This window comes from Jaculus jaculus, chromosome 8 (genome assembly GCF_020740685.1).
Source record: "Jaculus jaculus isolate mJacJac1 chromosome 8, mJacJac1.mat.Y.cur, whole genome shotgun sequence".
Lineage (NCBI taxonomy): Eukaryota > Metazoa > Chordata > Mammalia > Rodentia > Dipodidae > Jaculus > Jaculus jaculus.
Genome location: NC_059109.1, coordinates 82,542,002 through 82,559,962, shown reverse-complemented (window position 1 = coordinate 82,559,962; position 17,961 = coordinate 82,542,002). Strand labels below are relative to the sequence as shown.

Genomic DNA, 17,961 nt, shown 5'->3' with positions numbered 1-17,961 from the left:
CATCTCAGCACTGTGCTGCTTTTTTTTTTTTTTTTTTTTTTTTTGGTTTTTTCTGGTTTTTTCGAGGCAGGGTCTCACTCTGGCTCAGGCTGACCTGGAATTCACTATGTAGTCTCAGGGTGGCCTCGAACTCACGGTGATCCTCCTACCTCTGCCTCCCGAGTGCTGGGATTAAAGGCGTGCGCCACCACGCCCGGCATGTGCTGCTTTTTGAGTCGTCCCATGGTCACTGCCATCTGAAAAGATAAGCTTCTCTAACCAAAAGTGAGAGTAGCACTATTATATGGGTATGAACATTAAGAGAAGTGCTTACTTGGTAGTTTCGTGAGCATAATATATACATTTAGACAGACATTACACCCATAGAGCTCATGACTTGCCTCATCGTAGGTCTTCAGTATCAGGTATATATTCCAACAGCGGAGTTGGCCTCCAGTCCAATTAGAGAGCAGTTGGTGTCCACCAAAACAGATATGCCACTATTGCACCTGTTGGTTCATTTGGCCTGGCTGGTCAAATTTAAGGTTTGCAATGTCCATTGTTGAGTATCTCCACTAGTGATTTCTCTCTCCCATTGAACTGCATGCAGCATAGTTTTTCCAGCTTTCTGTTAGCTGGGTCTACACAGAGAAAGTTTTCAGCTCAGCTCAAGCAGGATTTCTCAGTGACCTTGCAGCCCAAGCATGTGGAGTTTTCAGCAGTAGGGTCTTACACCATCTGTTCCTGGTAGGAAACCAAGAGCCTCGGCAATGACCTGTAATTTTTTATTTATTTATTTATTTTTGGTGTGGGGGAACCATCGATAACCTCCCTGGCCAACAACTCACTGGAAGGTATCCCATCCCTCACACTGAAAATTTTCTAGTAACAATCTATGGCTTCTGGATGCGCCATTGTCCAAAAAAGTAGGTTTCCATATGACTTATACCTACCCTTTTAGATTTTGATTAACTCTTTCCCCAACCTTTCCTTTACCCATTCTTTTCCCCTGACCTCACTTAGGCCTTTTCACCACCAATAATCTGTTCTTCTGCTTACATCCATATATATACATACACATACATACACCCTGTAGAATAAAACTTGTACGTTAATTTAAAAAGTCATTCTAAGCCTAAATGTATTATATCCTGATTTACATTTATAGCCATAACCTTGATGATCACTATTCCTTTTGTATTAGATGGTATATTACTTGCTATACTCTTTAGAATTTTGTTTTCTTTTGTTATTTTTTTTCAAGGTAGGATCTTGCTTTAGCCCAGGCAGACCTGGAATTCACTATGTAGTCTCAGGGTGGCCTTGAACTCAGTGATCCTCCTGCCTCTGCCTCCTAAGTGCTGGAATTAAAAGCGTGCACTGCCAGTGTTTGTGTGTGTGTATGCATGCCAGAGTTTCTTGCCACTGAAAGCTAATTCCAGATGCATGTATCATCTTTTGCATCAGACTTTACATAGGTTCTTGGGCAGAGGTAGGAGGATCGCTGTGAGTTCAAGGTCAGCCTGGCCTAGAGTGAGACCCTACCTACAAAACCAAAAAAATTAAAATTAAAGGAAACATTAAACCTGAATCATGAAAAGAAAAAAAAAAACCTGACTCATGGGACTTAGTAGAATTTTAAGTATTATAAAATTATTTTCAGCAAAGTACTTTTTAATATTTTCACCTATTTGCAAGGGGAGAGAGAGAGAGCAAGAGGGAGAGAGACTGAGAATGAATATGGGTACTCCAGGGCCTCTTGCTACTAAAAACAAATTCCAGATGTGTATGCCACTTCGTGCATATGCTTTATGTGGATACTTGAGAATCAAACCCTGGCCATCAGGCTTTGCAAACAAGCACCTTTAACCACTGAACCATCTCTCCAGCCCAAATTTTTTGTATTCATTTTATCTTTTTAAAAATATTTTAGGCCTGAAGAGATGGCTCAGTGGTTAAGATGCTTGCCTGCAAAGCCTAAGGACCCAGGTTCAGTTCCTCAGTACCCATGTAAGCCAGATGCACAAGGTGATACACATGTTTGGAGTTCCTTTGCAGTGGCTGGAGGCCCTTGCACATCTATTCTCTTTCTCTATTTGCCTTTTCCTCCCCCTCTTTCTCCCTTCAGTAAATAAATTAATAAAATTTAATATAGCCGGGCATGATGGTGCATGCCTTTAATCCCAGCACTCGGGAGGCAGAGGTAGGAGGATTGCCATGAGTTCGAGGCCACCCTGAGACTACATAGTAAATTCCAGGTCAGCCTGAGCTAGAGTAAAACCCTACTTCAAGACAAATAAGTAGAAAAAAATTTAACATATGTGTATGTGTATGTATGTATGTATATGTGCATGTGTGTGTGTGTATGTGTGTGTGTGTGTGTGTGTGTGTGTGTGTGTGTGTGTGTATATATATATATATATATATTTGATTTATTTGCAAGTAGAGGGAGATAGAAGAGAGACAGAGAGAGAATAGGTGCCTCAGGCCTCTTCCTGCCGGAAACAAGCTTTTAGATATATGTACCACTTTGTAAATCTGACTTAATGACTGAACCACCCTGCGTTTTTTTTAGTTTTTAGTTTTTAGTTTTTGGTTTTTCAAGGTAGGGTCTCACTCTAGCCCAGGCTGACCTGGAATTCACTTTGTAGTCTCAGGCTGGCCTTGAATTCATGGTGATCCTCCTACTTCTGCCTCCCAAGTGCTGGCACTAAAGGTATGCTCCACCATGCACAGCTCAGCCCTGTGTTGTTTTCTATAATATTTTTATTTATTTTCAAGAGGGAAAAGGGATAAAGGAGGAGAGATGGAGAGAGTGACAGAGAGTATGGGAACTCCAGGGCCTCTTCTGCTGCATACAAACTCCAAACATATGTGCCACTTAGTGCATCTGGCTTTACTTGGGTAGTAAGGAATTGAACCTCAACCAGCATACACCTTTAACACCTGGAGCCATGTCCTCAGAAAGTATTTTTAAATGTTCTTATCAACCTGGAAAGATGTGATAGTATGTACAATTATTTTAAAAATTTTTTTGTTTATTTTTATTTATTTATTTGAGAGTGACAGAGAGAGAGAGAATGGGCGCGCCAGGGCCTCCAGCCACTGCAAACGAACTCCAGACACGTGAGCCCCCTTGTACATCTGGCTAACATGGGTCCTGGGGAATCGAGCCTTGAACCAGGGTCCTTAGGCTTCACAGGCAAGAACTTTACCGCTAAGCCATCTCTCCAGCCCTGTACAATTATTTTTTATCTTTGATTTTGAGCACATGAAACCCAAGTGAACATTGTTCAGCCTCTCTGTGCTGAAAACCTAGGCCTACCAGTAAGCTAGAACAGAGCTACCAGAACACATGTGCTGTCAAATCTGTAAGGGGAGAATTAAGACCCTATTATGATTCAGCTTTTCTTTTTTTTTCAAGATAGGGTTTTACTCTAGCCCAGGCTGACATGGAATTCACTATGTAGTCTCAGGGTGGCCTTGAACTCATGGTGATCCTCCTACCTCTGTCTCCTAAGTGCTGGGATTAAAGGCATGCATCACTATGCCCAGCAGCATTTTTTAAAATATTTTATTATTTGAGAGAGAAAACGGGCATGCCAGAGCCTCCAGCCGTTGCATACGAGCTCTGAATAATTGTGCCCCCTTGTGCATCTGGTTTATGTGGGTCCTGGAGAGTCGAACCAGGATCCTTTGGCTTTATAGGCAAACACCTTAATCGCTAAGGCCCCTCAGCATTTTTTTTTCCCAAGGTACGGTCTCACTGTAGGTCAGGCTGACCTGGATCTCACTCTGTACTCCTAGGCTGGCCTTAAACTCACAGTGTTCCTTCTACCTCTGCCTCCCAAGTGCTGGGATTAAAGACCCAACAGCATTCTTGAAATCTATAGAAAATGCCAGCTAGAGAGCCCAGTATGGGGGGTGCAAGCCTTTAATCCTAGTACTTGAGAAGCAGAGGTAAGAGGATCATCATGAGTTTGAGGTCAGCCTGAGACTACATAGTGAATTTCAGGTCTGCCTGGGTTGCAGTGAGACCCTACCTCAAAAAACAAACAAACAAAAGCAAAACAAAACAAACAAACAAACAAAAAAAAATGCCAGCTAAAAAGGCATCTCTAGAGTCTGGGATGGTGGCACACACCTTTAATCCCAGCACTCAGGAAACAGAGGTAGGAGGTTTGCTATGAATTTGAGGACACCGAGACTACATAGTGAATTCCGGGTCAGCAAAACCCTACCTCGGAAAAAAAAAAAAAAAAAAAAAACAATGACAAAAACAAAAATAGAGGGGGCAATCCAACTTTTGCATCACTGAAAAAAGGAGTAACCATATTTTTCCCTTCTTCCACTAAGTTCAACTAAAAACCATGAACATTTGATATAAAATAAGCATATGCAGACTCTGAAAGGTGGAGAGAAGGACTGGCTGAAGACCTCAGGATCAGTGCAGCAAGATGGTAGTGAGTTCTCTGGGGTTTTCCCCATTTAGATCCACACTGGGTACTGGAGAATATCAGAGATATTTTAGTTTTTGTTTGTTTGTTTGAGGTAGGGTCTCACTCTAGCTCATGCTGACCTGGAATTCACTATGGAGTCTCAGGGTGGTCTCAAACTCATGGGGATCCTCCTATCTCTGCCTCCCGAGTGGTGGGATTAAAGGTGTGTGCCACCATGCCCAGCTGTCAGAGATATTTTAAAGACCAGAAAAGGAATAGCCTATTAGACAGAAAACTTATAACTATTCTACCCAAACAGCACAAAAATATTTGCACCCATCCCTGTCTACATGGAGTTAAAAGCCTAGATACCCTTCCTTGCCAGACTGGAAATGAGGGGCCACTCTCTAACTCTCTTCAGGATAGTCTTAGAGAAGGCTAGATCTCTACTGACCTTTGACACTCCCCCCAACAACAAGGGACTTCTCCTTGGGGCAGAATCCCAAAAGGTCAATGAAGATTCTTAACTTTCACCAGGCATGGTGGCTCATGCCTTTAAACCTAGCACTTGGGAGCCAGAAGTAGGAGGATTGCGGTGAATACAAGGTCACCCTGAGACTACATAGTGAATTCCAGATCAGCCTGGGCTAGAGCAAGACCCTACCTTAAAAAACTGAAAATAAAAAGTAGATTCTTGGCTTTCAGCTAAGAATGATTGCCATGAATTCAAGGCCAGCCTGGTCTATAGAACAAGTTCCAGGTCCTCCTGGACTACAGTGATACTCTACCTCAAAAGAGGGGGTGGGCATCTGGAGAGTGGCTAAAATGTTTGCCTGCAAAGCCTAATGACCCAAGGTTGATTCCTCAGTCCCATGTAAAGCCAGGTACACAAGATGGTACATGCCTCTGCCTCTGAGTTTGTTTGCAGCAGCTAGAGGCCCTGGCACACCCATTCTCTGTCTGTGTCTTCTCTATCTCTCTGTGCTTGGAAATACTATTGTGTTTGTCACCTTCCCATGCCATGATGTTATCAGCTGAGGTATACTGGGAAATCTTAACTCCCACTGTGGCTTACCCCAACACATGCTACCTTGAAAACAACAACAACACAAACTAAACACACACAACAGACACCTTTGAAAAAATAAAATTAAGTACAGGCTGGAGAGATGGCTCAGTGGTTAAACGGGCTTGCTAGCAAAGCTTGACAGCCCAGGTTAGATTCTCCAGTACCCACATAAAAGCCAGGTGCACAAATAAAATTAAGTGATGCTTTCTCCCGTATCTTCAAAAAATAAATTGGTTTTTAGTAAAGTAAAATTTCTTATTTTCATTAACTGTATGTTTCTTAAGCAGTACATGTCTCTTTGCTATTTGTTTGCTTATTTATTTTCTGATTCAGGTCGCACAGTGTGTCTCACCAAAGGGACCTCTGGCATGTTCAAGAACGTACTTTTTTGGAGCTACTCATGTTCCTTACTTGGGTAAGTCCCTGAAAATAGTTATCAATTTTTATCCAATGAATGATGAATGATTTCTCCTATGAAGGAGAGATTAATTTACAGTTTACTAATTTTCTTAGAAAATTCACGCCATTTTATAGACCTCTACTTCCTCCTTGATTGCATCAAGAGTTGATGTGTCTACCACACATTCCTTGCAGAATGTGTTTCAGGAGAAAGACCATTGGTTCAAGCTATGGTGGAGGTCGAACTATGTGTAAGGCTCAGTATCAGAGGAAAGGCCAAGATGAATATGGTATAATTTAAGATAGCAGGACATAGGAGGTTCAGGAGTAGGTTGGATGCCTTGGCCAAATTCTTGCCTGACTGTTTTTGTGAGAAAAGGGAGAAAGCCATGATAGAAAGGCACCCAGGTGCTGGGAAACTGCTGTGATGCCCTCCAGAAGAGGTAGGCTCATAAGGACTTCCCTGCGTACTGGGATACTCAGAAGCTGCAGGTGGGCTGGAGAGATGGCTTAGTGGTTAAGGCACTTGCCTACGAAGCCTATCTCTCTAGCCTGAGAAAGCTTTTTAAATGAATGTAGATTTCAGCACTACAACCCAGAGTGAAATGTATCATAACCCTTAGATAAGTAAAAAGACAAGAAAATGCAAAGAAGCATGGCTTGTATCAGATGATTGAAATAGAATCTCAAACTTTGAAAAACTGACAGTATCGGTATAACCATTCCAGTGCCTAAGATGCTGCACATCTCTGCTGTAGAGTGTCAGCTCAGAGTGGGTTGTAAAAGTGGAACATGACAATGTCCAGGAAGACATTAGCAAAAGCCAAATCCCACTGCTGTTTAGATTGTATATAACTAAAAGTGGGGGGAATGTAGTTCTCTGAGCTGCCTTCTAGTCAAATTAAGCACCTCTAGCTTTATTATGAAGTGTTTGTATACCCTGTTCTCTTATCACATTCTTTTTTATAATTTTTAAAATTCATTTGAGAGAGAGATACAGAGAAAACAAGGCAGACACAGATAGAGTGAGTATGGGCACGCCAGGGCCTCTGCAGATGAACTCCAGATGCAGGTGTCACTTTGTGCATCTGGCTTTTTGTGGATACTAGGGAATAGAACTTGGACCTTTGAGCTTTACAAACAAGTGTATTTAACTACTGAGCCATCTCTCCAGCCCCCATTGCCACATTTCTTTTTTTTTAATGTTTATTTATTTGAGAGAGGGAGAGAGAGAGAATAGGTGCACCAGGGCCTCCAGCTACTGCAGATATACTCCAGGTGCATGTGCCACCTTGTGCATATGGCTTACATGGATACTGGGGTATTGAACCTGGACCTTAAGGCTTTACAAGCAAGTGCATTTAACCACTGAACCATCTCTCCAGCCCCTATTGTCACATCCTTTTTAAAATTTAAGTTGTTTATTTATTGGAAAGAGAAAGCGGATGGATGCACCAGAACCTCCAGCCACTGCAAATGAATTCCAGATGCATGCACCACCTTGTGCATCTGGCTTACATGGGTACTGGGGAATTAAACATGGGCTCTTAGGCTTCTAAGCCATCTCCCCAGCCCCACTGTCTCATTCTTAATATATGTAATGCTCTTTGACAGGTGATAATGACAAGCTGCCCAAGAAAACTGAACAAATGTAAGTCTTTAGTCTGTTCTGTTTTTTCTTTCTCAAAATTGAGTTTGTGGCTGTCGTGTCTACTTCCTATTGAGATCAGCAGTGACATCTGTGATATCTCTACTTAAGAGGCAAACACTGCTATAGAATTTTCCAAAAAGGCTCCAGAACCTGTCTCTCAATTTGGAGTCCAGGTCAGAGGATTTTGCCAGCTTTTCCATTTGCCCCTCTTTCTGGAACTCTGAAACTTACCTGCACAATGTGCATGTATATGATATAACTTCCCCCTTGTGTATTTTGTACATAGTAATTTTTTTATTAAGAGCTTTTCCAAAACCAAACATTCTGAAATTCATTGAGAAAAAAAAATTATGAAAGCCCATGTGGTCTAAGGAATGTTTTCTCTAGACTTGGCATTCAAGGCCATGTTCTGAATCTTGGCTCTATAACTTTAGCCTACCTAGTGTTGGCTAGATAAATCACAGACAAGAAATAAGCTCATCAAAATTCCAGAAAATATTCTCCTTCACTTAACTGAACTCCCAGTATAAAGTGGTAGAGTCTAGACCACTGCTTTTCAAAGGCCAATAAGAATAGACCTCAGGCCTTTATGCTTGCACAAGAAGTTCTCTTAACTGCAGAGCCAGCACTTCATCTCTTTCTTTCCTGATTTTTTTGGGAGGACAGTTTCATTATGTAGTCCTGGATGGCCTGGAACTTGCTATGTAGACCAGGCTGGCATCATCAACTTACTGTGATCCTCCTGCCTCTGCCTCCCAAGTACTCAGATTACAAGCAGGTGCCACCACACCCAGCTAGTCTGGCTCCCTCCCTCCCTCTCTCTCTCTCTCTTTCTTCCTGAGAAAGGGTCTTGCTAATAGCCCTGGCTTGCCTGGGCATACACTAGGCTGGTCTCAGACTTGCTTCAACCCTACCTCTACCTCCTAAATGTAGGGACTACAAGTGTGAACCACCATATTCAGCTTAGTCTGCTCTTTTTGTTTTTGTGTGTCATGTAGTGAGTGGTATTTGTGTCCATGCAGTGGGGTGTTCTCACTGCAGTGACTGGAGTGTTAGGTGTCCTGCTTCAATACTCTTCCACTTTTTTTTTTTTTTTTTTTTTTTGAGGGAGGGTCTCACTGTGGTCCAGGCTGACCTGGAATTAACACTGTAGTCTCAGGGTGGCCTCGAACTCTCGGCAATCCTCCTACCTCTGCCTCCTGAGTGCTGGAATTAAAGGCATGTACCACCACACCTGGCTTTCTTCCACTGATTTTTATTTTAGCTGGAGTCTGTTACTGATCCTAGATCTTTGCCATTTTTCACCAGTCTGGTAATTCTTGGGCTACAGACATACCTGGCCACACCCAGGTGTTTTGTGGGTCCTGGGGGGATAGAACTTAAATGGTCTCTCAGGTCTCCTCAGGCTTTTATGCTTATACAGAAAGCCAGCCAAGCCAGCACTTCATCTCCTTTCTCTCTCTTTCTTTCTTTCTCTCTTTTGTTTGTTTTGTTTTTGTGACAGGATCTCATATATCTCAGACTGCCCTTGAACTTGCTGTGCAGCCAAGGCTGGCCTTAAACTCATGATCCTCCTGGCTGCTTCTCAAGTACTAGGACTATGGACATGCACAACCAAGCTGATAACTGGCACCTGGAATCTCAGCAATCAGGAGTCTTACAGGATTGCTGCAAGCTCTATGCCACCTTTGGTTACAGAGTAAGACCCTGTCTCAAAGAACAAACAAAAGCCAGGCATGGTGGTACATGCCTTTAATCCTAGCACTTGGGAGGCAGAGGTAGGAAGATTTCTGAGAGTTCAAGGCCACCCTGCGCAGGTCAGCCTGGGCTAGAGTGAGATCCTGACTCAAAAAAACAAACATCGGGAGCTGGAGAGATGGTTTAGCGGTTAAGATGTTTGCCTGCAAAGCCAAAGGATCCCAGTTCGACTCCCCAGGACTCACATAAGCCAGAGATGCAGAGGGGGCCATATGCATCTGGAGTCCATTTGCAGTGGCTTGAGGCCCTGGTGTGCCCATTCTCTCTCTGTCTTTCTCTCTCTCTCTCAAATAAATAAATAATAAAGAATAAAAAAAAACATAGTGCTCACTTTGGCAGCACATATACTAAAATTGGAATGATGCAGAGAAGATTAGCATGGCCCCTGTGCAAAGATGACATGCAAGTTCATGAAGCGTTCCGCCATGGTGGCACATGTCTTTAAACCCAGCACTCAGGAGGCTGAAGTAGGTAGATTGCTGTAAGATACTAATGGATAAGGTCAGAGAAAATTATAAATAATCTTACTTTCCTTTATTTTCATATTTCTTACTTTATGATTACATTATTAGCATTATGTTTTCCCATTACAATGTGGGTCCTGTCCTAAAAAATCTGGGACTATGTGCCAGGGGAACGGGGGAGGGGGGGTTGAGGTAGGGTTTCATTCTAGCCCAGGCTGACCTGAAATTCAGTATGTAGTCCTACTTCTGTCTCCTGAGTGCTAAGATTAAAGGCATGTGCCACCACATGCTGTTCTGATATGTCTTTTAAGGTTGCCCTTTATAATAAACTTCATCTTACCCAGTGTAGTACTTCATGCTTGTAATCCCTACTTGGGAAGTAGAGGCACAACTTTGAAGCTAGTTTGGTCTATATAGTAAGTTCCATTTCATCCATAGCTGCATTATAAGATCAAGAGTTAAGGCTAGCCTTAGCTATCTAGGAACTTTCTGGCTAATTCTGGCTACATGAGACCCTGTCTCAAAACAACCCTGGAAAACACTTTACTATAGCATCACTGTGAGAAAAATCCTTCAGGTCTCACCCAGAAGTAGACAAACTCATGGGCAGCATGCCTGCCAGGTCCCTTCCTACCCTCTGTTGTGGCCTGGCAAACAATCTTAGGTTGTAGTGATCTACAGAGCTGTCATTTTGTTATATAAACTCTCTGTCTCTCTTCTTTTTCATCTCAACTCATATTTCTTATCTATGAAATGGAGATGCATGATACAATAAGCAGCACAGAATCAAAGGTGATATAGTATAGTGTGGTAAGAGGAAGGGCATCTGGTCTACCATGAATTTCTGTAGCCCTAGACAATTTATCCCACTCCAGAGGCTCTACTTGCTGGATTAGACCAGATCTTTTCTGTGTTTCTGCCCACTCTACTTGTTGTAGGAGTCTCACAGGCTGAATTATACTTTTGTTTTTCAAGGTAGGGTCTCACTATAGCCCAAACTGACCTAGAACTCACTCTAGCCCCAGGCTGGCCTCAGACTCATGGCAGTCCTCTTACTTCAGCCTCCTGAGTTCTGAGATTAAAGGATATATACACCATGCCTGGCCTAGACATACTTTTTGTGAGGTTTTGTTGGTTCTTTGTCAGGTACCTTACCTTGGCTTTCAGGACCCAATGGATTAGTAGCCCTTTTTCTCTGTAAGTGTCCTAATTGAGAACCTGGCCCTGCTGAGCATGATGGCACATGCCTTTCCTTAGCACTCAGGAGACAGAGAGAGGTAGGAGGATCATTGTGAGTTTAAGGCTACTCTGGAGCTACAATGTAGACAGCCTGGGCTAGTGTGAAACCTTACCTTGAAAAAGCCAAAAATAAAAGAAAATAAAAAAGATGGGCTGGAGGGATGGCTTAGCAGTTAAGGCATTTGCCTGCAAAGCCAAAGGACCCAGGTTCAATTCTCCAGAACCCATAATAGCCAGATGCACAAGGGAATGCATGTGTCTGGAGTTAGTTTGCAGTGGCTGGAGGCCTTGATGTGCCCAGTCTCTCACTTTCTCTCCTGCTTTCTCTGTCAAATAAATAAATAAATAAATAAATAAATAAAAATATTTTAAAAAGTAATACATAAGTAAATAAGAACCTGGCCCTGTCACCTTCCCCTAAAGCAGTGGTTCTCTACTGAGTATAGTTTTTCCACCCTAGCATATTTGAGTCTGGAAATACTTTGTTGTCACAGCTGGACAATACTACTGAAGTGTAATGAATAAAGATGAGGGGTGTTGGTAAATAAACATCCTGAAATTTCACAGTACACACACATCACATAACAAAGCATTATGTAGCTCAGAATGCCAAATATGAGAAAACTTTTCCTAAAGGGGAATAGATTTGGGATTTTTCTGGAGAGCTTCCTTGCAATTCTGGCCTGACTTCAAAGAATAAAACTTTTTTACATGTCTTTGAGAAGGAAAAAATCAAGGAGAAAGCCAGGTGTGGTGGTGCACACCTTTAAATCCCAGCATTCAGGAGGCAGAGGTAGGAGGATCACCATGAGTTTAAGGCCACCCTGAGAATACAGAGTGAATTCCAGGTCAGCCTGGGCTAGAGTAAGACCCTACCTCAAAAAACTAAAAAGAAATCAAGAAGAAAGAGCAAGGTTTGGAAGGAAGGTGAAAGGTCCTCTCAGAAAGATTCTCTATTGTCTTGACCAGACAAGGTGTTTGGAGAATGGTCTTCAAGTATTAAATTTTTAAATTTTGTATTTATTTGGAAGCAGGGAGACCGAGAAAGAGACAGTAGGCATGCCAAGGCCTTTAGCCACTATAAATGAACTCCAGATGCACATGCCACTTGGTGCATCTGGCTTTACATGGTTACTGGTGAACTGAACCCAGGTTGTGAGACTTTTCAGCAAGTGCTTCAACTGCTGAGCCATCTCTCCAGTCCCTCCAAGTATTATTTTTGTTTTGTTTTGTTTTGTTTTGTTTTGTTTTGTTTTGTTTTCCTGAGGTAGAGTTAGTCTCAGGCTGGCCTTGAACTCACAGCAATCCTCCTACCTCTCTGCCTCCTGAGTGCTGGGATTAAAGGCATATACCACCATGCCTGGCTCTTAAGTACTAATTTTTTTAATTGAACCCAGCTTCTCTTTAACTGGCCCATCTCTCTTGCCCCTAAGATTCCCCATTCCTAGTTCACAGTAGCAGCCAGTCTTTACCAGGTCTGGAGAAGAGAGGACATGAAGGTGTGTAATGGTTAGTTGCTGGAAAAACCTTAAGTCTGTATCAGTACACTGAGGAATTCTTGATCCGTGGGTAGCTACTTCTGTTTACAAAGGGTGCAGGGAGGCTACTAATTTCATTCCGTTTGCTCACAAATTGGAAAGATGGATCTTTGACAGAGGAGCTCATATTTGTTTATTTATTTATTTATTTTGTTTTTTTGAGGTAGAATCTTGCTGTAGTCCAGACTGACCTGGAATTTGCTATGTCGTCTCAGGCCTCCAACTCACAGCAATTCTTCTGCCTCTGCCTCCCTAGTGCTGCTAAACCATTTTTAACTGCTAAGTCATCCCTCTAGCCCTACTTATTTATTTTTACATAAAAAATTAGATCTAGGCCTGGAGAGATAGCTTAGCAGTTAAGGTATTTGCCTAAAAAGCTTAAGGACCCAGATTCAATTCACCAGTACCCACATAAGTCAGATATACAAGGTAGTGCATGCATCTGGGCTTCGTTTGCAGTGGCTAGAGGCCCTGGCATGCCCATGCTCTCTATATATCTACCTCATCCCCCTCAAGTAAATAAATATTAGCCAGGTGAACGCCTTTAATCCTAGCACTCAGGTGGCAAAGATAGGAAGATCGCTATGTGTTCGAGGCCAGTCTGGAACTAGAGTGAGTTCCAGGTAAGCCTAGGCTAGAGTGAGACCCTACCTCCAAAAAACCCCCAAAATAAAATAAAGATTAAAAAGTACAGATTAAGAAAATTTTGAAAAGCCAATCCTAAGGCAAAACTTATTTAATGATTTTTTTTTTTTATAACATTCAAGCCAGAACCTCAAACAACAAGTTTTTATGGTTTTTTTTGTTGTTGTTTTTTTCTTCAAGGTAAGGTCTCACTTTAGCCCAGGCTGATCTGGAACTCACTCTGTAGTTTCAGGCTGGCTTCAAACTCACAGGGATCCTCTACCTCTCCCCCCCCCCCCATCCCTACTGGGATTAAAGGCATAAACTGCTATGCCCTGCTCAAATAATTTTTTAAATCAAACATTCCAATAAATTATAATGCAACGATATACTAACTTGATATTTACACACTGAGGAATGACAATAGGAAAATATTAGGTCTTTGTTTCCCATAATAAAACCATTATGTTTCTATAGCAGCAGACAAGTTTATATGTGCAGTACAAACAGTGCATTTTATAGCATACACATGTAAGCTAAGCTGTCTGAGGCAGCAGTTGTGACCTTCCGTGGTTTGGCTGTGAACAGTGGAAAGTGTGCATGTTCTGTGTTTAGAACCAAAGCTGCAGTAAAGTCACAAGATCACATAAGAGAACACTGTCAGAAACACCCGGGATTCATGATACATTTGAGTTTGAATTAAGTTTTACTTACTGTACATTTAGAAACCTTTTCTACTCAGGAACTTTTTCATAGCCCCTACATTTTTACACAACTCCTAAAGTTTAAGAAGCTTTGAATTAAAGCTTAAAAGTTTCCTTTTTCAGTGAGTTTAGAATTCTTTTTTTCCATTGAATTCCATTTAGTATTTTTCTCAATTTGTTTAAAATTTAGTTACTTGGGAGTCAGTCATGGTGGTTCTCACCTGTCACTGTAGTAACTTAAGAGGTAGGAAGCCAGCCTGCCCTACATAACAAAACAGTTTCAAAATGGAAAATAAAAATTCCTTGAGGACTATCATTTATGGGCATGCAGCTTTTGATGAGACTTTATAATACTGTAGTTAACCATTACTCTTTGTTTTTAAAGTAGGCTCTTATCCCAGATATATGCTGCTGTCATTGAAGCTGTTTTGGCTGGCATTGCATGTTATGCTAAAACTTCCAGTCTGACAAAGGTAACTTAATACCACGTTTCTCTTTTGGTAGTTGTCATTTTAATCCTATTCACTTGTTATTTGGATGCTTTGCAGTACTTACTTTTGTGTGAGCTAGGGCCTACATGGCACCAAAGAGCTGCTCTGCTGTTGCTTTGGGAGTGACATCTAATCAGCATATCTTTGTGGATACTTGGTTGTGTTAGACATATAGTTGTGTTAAATAAAAGTCATTGTTGTGTTAATAAAACGCTTTTAGAGGTTAAAAGAAAATGGGAGCCTGACATGGTGGCACATGCCTTTAATCCCAGCATTTGGGAGGCTGAGGTGGGAGTATTGCCATGAGCTCAAGGCCTCCCTGAAACTACATAGTGAATTCCAGGTTAGCTTGAACTATTGTGAGACCCTACCTTGAAAAACAAAAAACAGAACAAAGCAAAAAGATGGAGATTATTCCACTAAATTTTAATATTAAGCCAGGCGTGGTGGTGTACCCCTTTAATCCCAGCACTCAGGAGGCAGAGGTAGGAGGATTGCCATGAGTTCAAGGCCACCCTGAGATGACAGAGTTAATTCCAGGTCAGCCTGGACCAGAGTGAGACCCTACCTCGAAAAACAAAAACAAAACAAAACAAAACAAAACAAAACAAAAAAATTAATATTAAGTTCTTACGTTGTTGTTTTTTTTTTTTTGAGCTACGTAGTTTGGTTTTCTAGTGTAAATCAATGTTTAAAAATCTAGAACAGGGCTGGCCATGGTGGCGCATGCCTTTAATCCCAGCATTTGGGAGGCAGAGGTAGGAGGATCACTGAGTTCAAGTCCAGCCTGAGACTACAAAGTGTATTCCAGGAGGTCAGCCTGGGCTAGAGTGAGACCCTACCTCAAAAAAAACAAAAAATAAATTAAAAAAAAATCTAGGACAGACTAGAAAATCTGACTTGCCATTCTTAGGCAAGCATTTGTATTTTTGCTCTGACCATTTTCTTCCTTGCTGTTTTGCGATTAACCTGCTGAGTTGGATTCCTAAATCTGACCCAGTAAGGAGATGAGAAGAGATACCTCCCAATGCCAATAAGACCTTTCCTGAAAGAAGCCAGTTGACATTGGAAAGGTTGTATATGGAGTAGATATCAGGGAGACTGTAGTTGTAGTTACCAGCTCCTTGCCATTCCCCCACATTACTGAACTTGAATACTGGTGGTGGTGCAGATTTTCTCAGCCCTTTTAGCTGCTACCACAGTAGAAGTCCTATGCAAAGCCATGGGATGTCCTTCCATTATCAGTTCTTACATCTTTTTGTTGTTGTTGTTATTCCTAACTGAGCTTCTATAGTGCTAGCTATTTGAATATTCTTAACATCTGGCAGAAACTGAAAGCAGTGGTTCCTCCCCCATGGGAGAAAGAGAGAAAGCACTTTTCTAGAGCTCACATGCTACTCCAGCTGCTTCCATCTTTCCTGTAGATCAGATGCCAGTGACCACGTGCCTTATTATCACAACTTCCTGTGAATCCAGGCTGAAGAAAACAGACACCTGATTCCTATAGCCTAATGATTTCACTTTAATCTCTTGATATATATAAAATAGTTGTATAAAAGGAAAGGGGAAGCTGGGCATGGTGGTGCACGCCTTTAATCCCAGCACTAGGGAGGCAGAGGTAGGAGGGTCACCGTGAGTTCAAGGCCACCCTGAGACTACAGAGTGAATTCCAGGTCAGCCTGAGTTAAAGTGAGACCCTACCTCGGGGGTGGGGGGGGAGAAGAAGAAGAAGAAGAAAGGGGCACTGGCTGTGAGTGTTAGAAGGGCTCTTCCTGTCAGTGATAATGTATCCTGTTTCATGCTTAAAAATTATCTGTTTTGTTCTGCTTTTACAGGCCAAGGAGGTAGCAGAACATACCCTTGACTCTGGGTTAGATTTCTTTGAATTGGTTCCATTTAAGGCAGCCTTATGGTAAGCAGTAGCTGGTATTTTTATATATATATTTTTTTATTTATTTACAAGGAGAGAATGAAAATGGGTGTACCTGGGCATCTAGCCACTGCAAACCAACTCCAGATGCATGTGCCACTTTGTGCATCTGTCTTTGGCAGGTACTGGGAAATTGAGCCTTGGTGTTTAGGCTTTGCAGGCCAGCGCCTTAACCACTAGAGCCATATCTCTAGCCCCTGTGGCTGATAATTTTTATTTTATTTTATTTTTCAAATTTTTTGTTAATAACTTCCATGATTATAAAAATATCCCATGGTACATTGCCAAGGCCCTTGGTTTCCCACCAGGAATTGATGGTAAGACCCTATTGCTGAAGTCTCCACATACTTGGGCTGCAAGGCCACTGAGAAATCCTTCTGGAACTGAGCTGATAACCTCCTCCATGTAGACCAGCTGACAGAAAGCTGGAAGAAGCCATTCTACATGTAGTTCAATGGGAGAAAGAGAAATCACCAGTGAAGGTACTTAAGCCTTATAATTGGCCAACCAGGCCAAATGAGCCAACGGATGCAATAGTGGCACGTGTGTCATGGTGGAAACCAACTGCCTTCCAACTGGACTGGAGGCCCGCTCCATGGGGGGAAACACATCCTGATACTGAAAACTTAAAACAGGTGTAGTTATGAGCCCTTGGGGTGTAACATCTGCTGATGTCTGAAAAAATGTATATACTATGCTTATCAAACTGCCCAGTAAGAACTTCTCTTAATATTTACGCTACACAAGACCACCATCAGAGGAGGAAAAGACCATGACATCAAAATAAAAGAGAGACTGATTGAGATGGGGAAGGGGATATGATGCAGAATGGAATTTCAAAGGGGAAAGTGGGGGGGGGAGAGTTTTACCATGGGATATATTTTTTTCTCAATTTTTATTAACATTTTTCATGATTATAAAAAATATCCCATGGTAATACCTCCCACCCCCACTTACCCCTTTGAAACTCCATTCTCCATCATATCCCCTCCCCATCTCAATCAGTCTCTTTTAATTTTGATGTCATAATCTTTTCCTCCTCTGATGATGGTCTTGTGTAGATAGTGTCAGGCACTATGAGGTCATGGATATCCAGGCCATTTTGTGTCTGGAGGGAACACATTGTAAGGAGTCCTACCCTTCCTTTGGCTCTTACATTCTTTCTGCCACCTCTTCCACATTAGACCCTGAACCTTGGAAGGTGTGATAGAGATATTGAAGTACTGAGCACTGTGGTCACTTCTTTCTAGCACCATGGTACCTTCTGAATCATCCCAAGGTCACTGCCATCTGAAAAGAGAAGATTCTCTACCAAAAGTGAGAGTAGCATTAATAAAAGGGTATGAACATTAACAGAAGTGCTTACTGGGCAGTTTGATAAGCATAGCATATACATTTAGCTAGACAGCAGCAGACGTTACCCCCTTAGGGCTCATGATTACCCCTGTTTTAAGTTTTCAGTGTCAGGGATGTATTCCCTTCCATGGAGTGGGCCTCCAGTCCAATTAGAGGACAGTTGGTTTCCACCCTGACAGACATGCCACTATTGCACCCATTGGGTCATTTGGCCTGGCTGGCCAAATATAAGCTTTGCAGTGTCCACTGTTGAGTATCTTCACTGGTGATTTCTCTTTCTCCCATTGAACTGCATGCAGAATGGCTTCTTCCAGCTTTCT

At 42.0% G+C, this 17,961-nt stretch overlaps 1 protein-coding gene and 1 non-coding gene across 5 annotated transcripts in view; both read left to right on the top strand.

Moving 5' to 3' along the window:
- Positions 1-17,961, top strand: part of Dnaaf9 (dynein axonemal assembly factor 9) — a 173,080-nt gene that overhangs the window by 43,889 nt on the left and 111,230 nt on the right. For 3 of the 4 annotated variants that reach the window (XM_045155827.1, XM_045155829.1, XR_006638495.1), the window contains 4 exons: positions 5,821-5,902; positions 7,501-7,537; positions 14,250-14,337; positions 16,191-16,267. In XM_045155827.1, coding sequence (XP_045011762.1) covers positions 5,821-5,902; positions 7,501-7,537; positions 14,250-14,337; positions 16,191-16,267 — 284 coding nt within the window. The remainder of the gene's footprint in view (positions 1-5,820; positions 5,903-7,500; positions 7,538-14,249; positions 14,338-16,190; positions 16,268-17,961) is intronic. The other variant, XM_045155828.1, reaches the window with a different exon arrangement.
- LOC123463112 lies at positions 9,619-9,725 on the top strand. The gene has a single exon (XR_006638724.1). It is a non-coding gene; the product is annotated as a U6 spliceosomal RNA (small nuclear RNA).